General features: G+C 39.5%; 1 protein-coding gene and 1 non-coding gene across 3 annotated transcripts in view; one reads left to right on the top strand and one right to left on the bottom strand.

Moving 5' to 3' along the window:
• On the bottom strand, window positions 1-74 carry TRNAT-AGU. Its single transcript has one exon. It is a non-coding gene; the product is annotated as a tRNA-Thr (tRNA).
• A 4878-nt stretch (window positions 75-4952) lies between these two features.
• The window catches only part of LOC104440104 (major allergen Pru av 1), a 65642-nt gene continuing 59997 nt past the window's right edge, over window positions 4953-10597 (top strand). The window contains exons 1-2 of one of the 2 annotated variants that reach the window (XM_010053115.3): window positions 4953-5274; window positions 5583-6147. In XM_010053115.3, coding sequence (XP_010051417.1) covers window positions 5091-5274; window positions 5583-5878 — 480 coding nt within the window. In that variant the 5' untranslated portion in view covers window positions 4953-5090 and the 3' untranslated portion in view covers window positions 5879-6147. Of the gene's footprint in view, window positions 5275-5582; window positions 6148-10597 lie in introns of those variants that run through there. The other variant, XM_018869637.2, reaches the window with a different exon arrangement.

The raw sequence follows: 10597 nt of genomic DNA, 5'->3' as shown, positions 1-10597 counted from the left end.
TGCTCTCGTTGAGAGTCGAACTCAAGACCTCCCGCTTACTAAACGGGTGCTCTAACCAACTGAGCTACGAGAGCTATTTTATTGAGCTTCATGATGCATTGAAATTTCCTTTATTTTGTGAAAAATGAATGTTTTTGGGAAATAGATTTTTTTTTTTTCTAAAAAATGATCGATTGACAATATTTATATTTAATAATTTTTATGAACAACAAAAATAGACTAGCTAATTATATTATATATATATATATATTGATTGAAAAAGAAGAAAAAGGGAATAAGAAGAAAAAAAGAGATAATTAGTTTATAAAAAATATTTTTATTATTGATAATAATTTATGTCTAACTATCTGCATGAACCGAAAAAGGGAATTGGAGGAAGAAAACAAATTCTCTCGTTGACCTCCTCACGAAAATGCTTGCCCTTTTTCTATTTTTTTTAATAGAACATGCATTTCTCCAAAAAAAAAAAAAAAAAAAAAAAAAAGTCTTGATAAGTAGACTTGTTTGTTATGTTGCCCGTGATTAAGGTCGTTTATATTTATTGATCTAAAGAATCAAATTTATACAATACTTTAGAATCATACATACTTATTATTATTATTATTATTATTTTATTATTATTATTATTATTATTATTTATCTTATGTCATTTAACCAATTGTATGAAACGAGATTCACGTCTTGAAAAAGATAATAATTTAGTGACTTCCCACTCTCAAAAGCGTCGAAATTCAAAAGATCACTCGTATGCTAATGGTATCATCTGCTTTGTTCCCCCTTCTCTATAAAAGAGTAATCATGTCCCTTATGAGATGGAGATGTCATCACTTCAAATCCCACCTGCAAAAATGTTCAAGGCCTTGGTCCTTGACGACATTCTCATCCCTAACCCCGTCCCTCAAGCCAATTACAAATAAACTCATAAGCAAATCTCTCTCTCTCTCTCTCTCTCTCTCTCTCTCTCTCTCTCTCTCTGTGGAAGGCCATGGGACGAGCTCTTTCGCATGTGAATGTACTAGTTTCGGTTCTCACTTGGGGGGCCACGATTTCTGGATCTGTGTCCTGCTATCTGCCGACCGCTCCATGTCAAATAGGATCACATCTTGAGTTCCCGAAATCAACCAAGTTGGACTTGCTTGTGTTTGAACGCGCAGTTGGTACTCCATGTTCGTAGTTTTAAGCCTGAGATTTAACAAAGGTTTAGGTGAGGAAAATCAATCCCGATTCACATGCAATGGAGTGGCATGCGATTGGAAGTTTCAAAGGACAAGAAAAGGCATTTGACAAAGACTTGGAACAAGCGAGCGTCGAACATATATTAAGTGGAATTAAGACTTTTGATTACAAGTGAGTTCCATATGGATTCTCTGCGTGAACTCTTTCGGATTTGGCGGCTTGGTTTAATTTAGTACATATAACATGCTCATCAAATAACTTTCGCTTGAGAATACTATCCAACACGCCTGTGTCTTTCTCCGATGCTTTTCTCCAAAAACAAAGGTTATTATTAGGTACTAATATTTTTTTAATCGTCCGTCGCTGCGTGTTAACATAAAAAAATGGCTTATCGGGCTGAGGACAACCAATGAAGCCCACTGGGCCCAAATCAAACACACGAGCCAGGTGATTTAAACACACAACCGTCAGAGCAGTTATTTTCTTAAGTTTGACTATAGATAGCCAAAGAACGCCATCGTAAGGGATTACGAAATTCAACAAGAAAACCCTAGTATACTCAATTTTCCACCATCTTTTTTCAGTTATTTTTTCTTCGTATTTAATTTTAATCGCATTAGATTTATTCTTTATTTATCATAGTTGTAGTAGCCACAGCTTTTTTTTCCGAAACGACACAGGACTTGATACAAACAAAAAACCGAAGAACCATCCTTCAGTGAAAGATATTTTGTCTAACAATATTCTCGGCGAAACATCTTTTTGGCATGCCTCGTGGAACATTGTGTTCCATTTTGAGAAGTCGTTGACGGCGAAAACAAAGAGCCAAGAGAGTTGCATCACTACCGTAGAGGACAATCCGCCCCCCCAGCGGATAGGTGACATAACTTCTCGATCTAAGGAGTTTGATGTAAATGCCGACTGGGTTGATGATGGCAATACGTGTCGGCAAATATTCTAAGTAGTCTTACCAAGGATCAAAGAAGAGGTTTGGCCCTGGATCCGGTTCTCGTGGCCACCATGAGAAGGATGTTTGAAGAATAACAAAATGATTTGACTAATCATATGGTTAATCATTTATCGAGAGTGATGACCTCATTACTCACGAATTTGGCGACCGAGTTGATGTCAAAAGTCGGAATGCCGAATTAACCCTTAACGAGTCAAGGCGCCACAATGGCCGCAGGACCTGTTCTGGCAGTTCCTTCCGCCTAGTTCAATGGCGCTGGTAATGTCGGGACAACTGCAGGCGATTAGGATAGTACAAAGGCCTGGCGCCGGGAATGACCAGAATCAGAGTGGTCAAAATGACATTAGTCGAGCGGGTCCGAGTGCTCTGGCGAATGTGTTCGGACGTACTCAGGATGATACAGATAGTAATGACCCCAGGAGGGTTACTGTAGGTCTGACGGCAACGGTGGCCGATGCGCAGGGGATGGTTACTCAACTCCTCAGTGCAGATGTCAACCGACCATGTGATGTCAACGCATTGATTCGACCGTTTTGATAAGACTAACGTTTGGGAGTTGATTGAGGTTCTAACGGAGCAATGTCATGCTTGATTGAGAGTACTCTGTCTCTGTCTCTGTCTCTGTGTTGCAGCTAGCCAGTTCAACTCGGTGAAGCACCGGTTTGTACGCCATCGTCGAGGCCAACGTGCTCGAGGAGATCTTGGACGTGATCGAGTTTGAGGCGGGTCCGGACAGAGGGTGCGCGCACAATATTAGCACGAGCAACTCTGCCGGGGACGGGGTCGAGATGACGGAGAAGCAGATCAAGGCTGGCAAAGCGAAGGCCAAGGGGCGAACTCTTTCGCAAGGGCATGTACCGGTTCCGGTTTACACTTGCAGGCCACATTTCAGGATCTGTGTCCAGCCCACTGTCGACCGCTTCACGTTAAATAGGATCACTACTTTAGTTCCCAAAATCAACTGAGTTGGACTTTGGTACTTCATATTCATATTTTAAAGTCTGAGATTTAACAGAGACCTAGGTGTGGAAAATCAATCCCAATTCCCATGTTGCGGAGCGACGTGCGATTGGAAGCTTTAAAAGAACGAGATAAGGCATTTGATGAAGACTTAGAAATGAGCCAGCATTAAACATATATCATTAAGTGGAATCTGGACTTTTAATTCCAAGAGAGTTTCATATGGTTTCACGTGGATCCCTTAATTTCTAATGGTTCGGATTTGTTTAGTACGTACAACACAATTTTGACAAGAACTCGAAAATAAGCTAGGATCATATTTATATTAAGTGGTATTTGGACTTTTTCTAGTGACTTCAATATGGGTTACACATGAACTCATTGATTTAATGATTTAGATAAATTTCGTTCATACAACACAATTTTGACAAAGACTTGAGAATGAGCTAGCATTGTATTTATATCAAGCAAAATTTGGACTTTTAATACCATCAAGTTCCATTTAGGTTTCATATAAATTCCATCAGATTTAGCGATTTAGATTAATTTAGTACATACGACATACTCATTAAATAATTTCAGCAATACATCCGTGCCCTTCCCCAATACTTTTCTCCGAAAATATATGTTGTTGTTATGCGTTAATATTTTCTGAATCTTCCATTGCCGTGAGATGAATGACAAGTTTAATTGATGCGACGAAATTTATTAATTAATCTGATCTGACACCCATGGGCATTCTCCTATAAGTTCACATGGTCCGTGACTAAGACAAGATGAACTAGACAAAAGAAGAAAATTAAATAAGAAGAAAGAATCTCTAAAAATCTACGTCGCTGTACCGTTAGATAAAAAGGAACATTACAAGATGTTTAATGAGCAAGTGACCCGTGAGCCAATCTCGCTTGATCCACCACACCTCCACCGGACAAGTAGCAGAAAGTGGTTTGCAATAATATCATTTAAAAGGACTAGACACATGAAACCAAGTGGAAAAATTCAAAATCTATGGACGTCCATCTTGACTTTCAGAGCAGCCTTTGTTGACTAAATGCAACAAAGCCCTGTAATTACCAAACTACCTTTCCCATCTTTTTCTGCTAAATTGGATTAGTACTTTTTCTAATTGATGGAAGCTCAATAGAAACATGAAGTACCGAGATCACCCAGCAGGATTTTTTTTTTTTTTTTTTTGGTAAATACCCAGCAGGAAAAATTGTGCCTCAATTTTTCGAGTTTTTCTACTGCACAGAGATAAGCGAATATTATTTATGAGTATGAAATCGACGATAATTCTTCCCTAGGCCTCTACCCACCTTAAAGATTGGAGTGAAGTGAGACGAGATCTCGGTGGATCGTGGCCATATGCAGCTAAGGGCTTGATATTTTCTATGATAGAGATACTATGTAAGAAATCAGTGAAGCTCAGCCAAGAGATTTGCTGAGCAAATGCTCCTGGATCAAAAGTCAAGTCTATACACGAAAGGGAAATGGAATAATCGTTTGGTATCATTCTAGAATGCTGCCTTCTTTGACTAATATTCCATTATCATATAGACAATCTTTATTTTATGAACTCCATGTCATGATTGAACAACCCACAGATTGATTAAGATTTGTTTATTAAGCTTCGTTTGTTTCGTAAAATTTGTTTTTCATATAACTTATAAATGAATGAAAAAAAATATTTTCATCATCCATGAAAATATTTAGATATAAATTATTTTCAATAATGCATAAATTTCTCATCAAATAATTATACCAAATGACACAAATAGTTATTTAATTATTTATTTTGTACTAAACAAACACACTCGAAGAAAACATCCAATGACGAGAACACACTCGGTCTCTCTATATATGTAAGCTTCGGTTCATCCTCTTCTCTTCACTCCCAAGTCCTAGAGACCAACTTCATCACTGCTAGTCAGCCTTTCCTGATCACCCTCTTCTTTATTTCGGCAACTCCATTCGGATCCAAATCATGGGTGTCGTCAGTTACGACTCCGAGATCACGACCCCAATCCCTCCGGCCAAGATGTTCAAGGCAGCTGTCCTCGACGCCGATAACCTCATCCCCAAGGTGCTCCCGCAAGCCATCAAGAGCGTCGAAGTCCTCGAGGGCGACGGAGGTCCCGGGACCGTCAAGTTGATCACTTTCGGCGAAGGTTAGTCCGTCCGTGTTAGGATCGCTCTGGATCAAGGCTGTTTCAACCTTATGGAACATCATGATGAACATTAAAAAGATAGATATGCAACTTGGTTAATTAAAGATGTTTCTAACCATTGATTTACACAAGTGATCACGTGACTTGACTCCAATTGAGGGAAATCAGGCCATGTCTACTCAGTCAATCGTATCAGATTGCAGTTGGAACAACCTAAATGGCCCCGATCGACACCATCAAGATCGTTGCTCGTGATGTTGAAACCGGCGAATTCTAAACGTGAATATTATTTTTTCTTACTTTGATAGGCAGTCACTACAAGACAATGAAGCAAAAGGTCGAGTCCCTGGACAAGGAGAACCTCACCTACTGCTACTCGATCATCGAGGGCGACATGCTGGGCACCACCTTCGAGAAGATCAGCAACGAGGTGAAGATCATAGCATCGCCCGAGGGAGGCTCGGTGTGCAAGAACACGAGCAAGTACTTCACCATCGGCGAGGTGGAGATCACTGAGGAGAAGATCAAGGCCGGGAAAGAGAAGGCGTCCGAGATGTTCAAGGCCATCGAGGCTCATCTCTTGGCAAACCCTGATGCCTATTGAGTAGATCTCATCGCTATCTTGGATTGCTCACGGTACTGTGTGAAATATGTCTGGTTGTGCTAAATTCACAAGGAGAGAAGAAGAGTTTGGGTCCCTCTGTGTTTGGAGTAAAGCTTGTGGGGCTGGTGAGCGTAGCTGTTCTTGTCTTTGCTGAGAATAAGAGAATGAAAAGGTGTGGCAGGAATCTGGTGAAATGGTTTTTGTGGAATTTTGTAAATTGTGCTACATAAATAGCGTATCAAGGAAATAAAAGTTGAATAAGCTTGATATTTTGTTGGTATCATGAGATTCTCTAATTTTCAATAAATTCCATAAAAGAATAGAATTCATGAGTAACAAATGAATAAATCCAAACTTATGTTTCGAATTTGGATTAACACTTAAAACTATGGATGTGGTAGAATCTTTCAGAGATTGTTATGCATATGATCATTAAAGAAAAGCACATTCTTATTATATGTCAAGAAAGCTATGGGAAAATAAAGTTAATGTGTTTAGGTTTTGGACTTATCTTATTGTAACGCTTGGGCTATTTGAAATTCTATGTAAGCTAATCCTATCTTATCTCTTTGATGGGGACATTGGATTAGAGATCAAATGCTTCAACACTGACAATGATAAAAAAGAAAAAGAGAAGCAAATATAACGGAAAAGCAGCAGCCTCCACCTCCCCCAAAACTTAGACGACGAGCTGATCTTGGGACACCCCGATTGCGGACCCAATTTTGACCGAGTCAAACTGTCGGTGCTAGTGAAGTTTGAATCAACCCATGAAAATGATTTCAAAAGGCCTTACTCCATACATTTGAATCAGATCCACCGTGACATTAGGGCATTACAAATGAAGAAGTATATGATGTGATGTTTATATTACGCGACAAGTTAACATGATATCACCAACTAATAAAGTATTCTCGTTTGCTACATATTAAACGGGATAAAATTTGATTAATACACTTTTCTCCAAACAAGGACATTTCGTTATAATATCTAATCGGCAAATTGTTAGATCGAACTCCACAACAATCATTTCAAAGGGATGGCCGCCCATGTGAGCACGAGAATGTTCATCTTTTGGAACATAACTTTGACATTTCAACACGAATCTGAAAGGGACCGAAATCGTTTTCATGACCAAAAGAACAAAAGAGACCACCTCAATTTCCTCTTTTCCATTCCTTTAGGCTGCAAATCCTTGACTCTCCTATTTTCCTCGAGCGTGACTCTTGCCACACCAACCCTACCTATTGACATAATTCCAACCATAATTAGGAGGCATTGACAGGACTCAGAAGCACTCTTCTCTGGGGTTATTTCTTTCTCATTGCCAATAGCCATGGGTGCAACCAGCTTCACACAAGAGCTCACATGCCCGATTGCTCCGGCTCGCATTCTTAAGGCTTTAATTGTCGAGTCAAATACCCTGATCCCGAAGCTCCTGCCTCAGTTCATAAAGAGCGTGGAGCTGGTGCAAGGCGACGGTGGAGCCGGGGGCATTGAGCAAGTTAAATTTCACCGAAGGTATGTACACTCAACACTCATCGAGCAGGGAGTTTCATAATGTAATTGCAGCTAGTCATTTCAAGTATGTGAAGCACCAGATCGACAAGCTCGACAAGGAGAACTTCATGTGTAGGAACATGAATTACCGAAAAAGTTACGAATCTATTATAATTATGTTAATTCGTTTTAAACTTTTTTTTTTTTTTTGCCAATTCAGTTCTAAACTTTTCGTGATTGTGCCAATTCAATCTATTTGGACAATTTTGGTCGGCTAGCATTGATGTACGTTGACGTGGCAATTTTGAATATATATTTTTATTTTTCCTTTTAATTTTTCTCTTCTTCATTCTTTTTGCTTCTTTGACGAGCCTCGTCGGCCACGAGGAGGCCTGGGGCCCCGTGCGCGGGCGGCTTCACCCAGATCTAGGCTAGGCCATGACGAGATTGGCCTCGCCCAGATCTAGGTGCCGATGTTAATGTGGATAATTTTTACAATTTTTTCAAAACCTTTTTTTTTCCTCTTTTTAGTTTCTTTTCTTTCCTTTTTTTTTTTCCCTTTGTCCCTCCATTAGTCTGTGGCCCAGCAAATCCATCAGCCCTTGCTAATCGCTGGCAAGGGCATCTGGGCCCTTGCTATCAATCACCGAAGCCATGGATCGGCCAATGGCTGGCGAAGGGGAATAAGAAAAAGAAAAAAGGAAAATATAAAAAAGAAAATGAAGAAAATGAAAACATGAAAAAAAAAAAAAAAATGAAAAATTCTTTTAAAAGATTGCAAAAATTGTCCACCTCAATATTGGTCATGTGCCATAGGATGGCTGGCGTTCATCAACGATTTTTGGTCAAAATTGGTCGGAATGATTATATTGACAAATTGTCAAGATGTTTAAAATTAAATCAACTAATTTAAAAAGTTCATAACTCAATAGACATTCGTACAATGGGATCCTTCTTATTTTTTGTAGTTATCTACGTTCATTGTCGAATAAATAGGTCCAGAATCACTTTGGAGTTATATTCTACGTGTCAATACCAACCAGCTTTGAAATAAAAATCAGAGATCGGAGGAGGAAAATCACGTATCCAGACTTTTCCACAATTCTCCGTGAGTTGCGTATTGCAATTCCTTTTTATCACGTCGCTTGACTAGACTTCTGCGCCCGCTGCTCACTAAGATTATACCCCGCCACGAATCAAACACCAAAACTCATTTGCATGCACAGAAATTGGGCGCCTAGGAGGGAGAAGTGGGGAAATGAAAGGTGTAAATGGAAATGAGTTCGGTGTTTGATTCTTTTTTTGTGAGTAGTGAAGAGAATTATTTTGTTCCGGTTTTCTTCACCCAACTCTTGACTCAGAGTAGGCGATGAGAATTTGAGAATTATTTTCTTTGCACACCCAGACAGGTAAGTGAGTGCTTAGGATTTCGTGACTCGAGAGTGCCGCAAATTGGACTGGTTCGAAGTAAATCGGACATGGCCACTCCAGACGAGTGATTTCATAAACCCACGAGCTTCCACATGTTCAAAGTTAACAATTTGATTCCAGGGCGATAAACGGATGAAATGAGCCATTCATCCATTTAATTTACATAAAGTGTGTATTACTTTGAAATTTCGGGAAAGTACAATTAATCATTCTAAAAATTTAAATTATTAGACGAATGCGATGTTTAATTCAAATCCTTTAATTCAAATACTTTTATACTCATCTTCACTCGTAAACTTGACTTGATCTAAGATTGAAACATGAGAACATATAATAGATGATGCAAATAGGACCTGAAAATGTTTGAACTTAGAACCTCTGCTTTAATAACATATGAAATTTGATGGAATTATATCCAACAATTCTAATAAGTTATTAGAGAAACACATGGTTTTAGCTTACATACATTGACAATCACCTTTGATCTGACATAAAGGAAAGCAACCGTAGAGTGAGTCACACTCACCAAGGAAAACATATATTATTACTACATGTTACAGATAATATGGAATGATCAATTCAAATCAGTGACTTGGAGGATGTAGCATCCTCACATTTTGCTTTCGCCGAGTCATCGGTCCTCGATTCACCGGCAACATCCACAGGCGGACTAGCGAAGGTCTTCTTCTCCCTTCTGTTATCTTCCGCGTCATTGTCATCATAAATGTACGTCTCAACTCTCCACAAATAAATGAAAGCAGATTTTAAAGATGAGAGGCTTCTCTAACAATTTAGCAAATGAGATAATGAGGAGGAAAACGAGTCCCAAATAAAATATGGTGTTAGCAAGCCACAGGAGTTTGCCAATGGTCAAGGTGACACCAGTTAAGAAAGCGGTGGACATCGCCGGGAGTGCAATTTGTAGTGGTAGCGTTGTGCGCTCGAATGCAGCGACTGCCACGTCGACATCAACTATCTGCGCCCAGATGAGGTTGACGACCACAATCACTGAGCAGAACATCGCGATGGTGTTGCAAATCGCGAAAGCCTGGAACATTCTATTGTCCAGCATCGTAGCCATGCCCCGGTCATCTTTGGAGGCTGTGTCCGAGCTGTTAAATCCTCCAGGAACTGCAAAACCAGCTGCGAAAGTCACTGTGGCCACAAGCGTTGCCACCACCATACGGGAATTGATGTAATCCTTGATGATGTCCCTTCTCGGCATGCTTTTGCCCGAGCGGACTACTGATAACTCTTCATCTCGAGCTTCCGCTCTAACTAGGAATGACTCTAGGCTTCCAAGTGGATCTTTTCCCGCGAGCGAGCAAGCCAACGCCAGGTATGCCAATTGCTGAGATCGGAAGCATGTAAAAAGGAAAATAAGAACAAACTTATACCATATTGATAACGGAATGAACTCTGGAAACGTTTGCTTCTAAAGATGCAGTTTCTGCTCTTTTTGAAGAATTAGCACAAAATTACCACGTTCGTTTTAGACGAAAAAAGAGGCATGAATGGAATTTATGCGGGCAATCATTTCATAGGTCGACAAAATGATAATGTTATAAGATTGTGTTACATTTGGAGCGGTCAAATTTGCCACATTGACCCCTGGCTTTTTATGAAAAACAGAATGCAACCTTGACAAACCCTGCCTTTTTATTCATGACCGTATTCAGAGGCTCAATTAAACGAAATATATAAATTGTTATCACCGTGTTATGAAAGACACGTTACTTGTTTCTAACTGCAGAGAAATTCATGATCACAAATTTTAATTACCTCCTA

Source organism: Eucalyptus grandis, chromosome 1 (assembly GCF_016545825.1).
Source record: "Eucalyptus grandis isolate ANBG69807.140 chromosome 1, ASM1654582v1, whole genome shotgun sequence".
NCBI lineage: Eukaryota > Viridiplantae > Streptophyta > Magnoliopsida > Myrtales > Myrtaceae > Eucalyptus > Eucalyptus grandis.
This window is presented reverse-complemented; position numbering and strand designations above follow the sequence as displayed.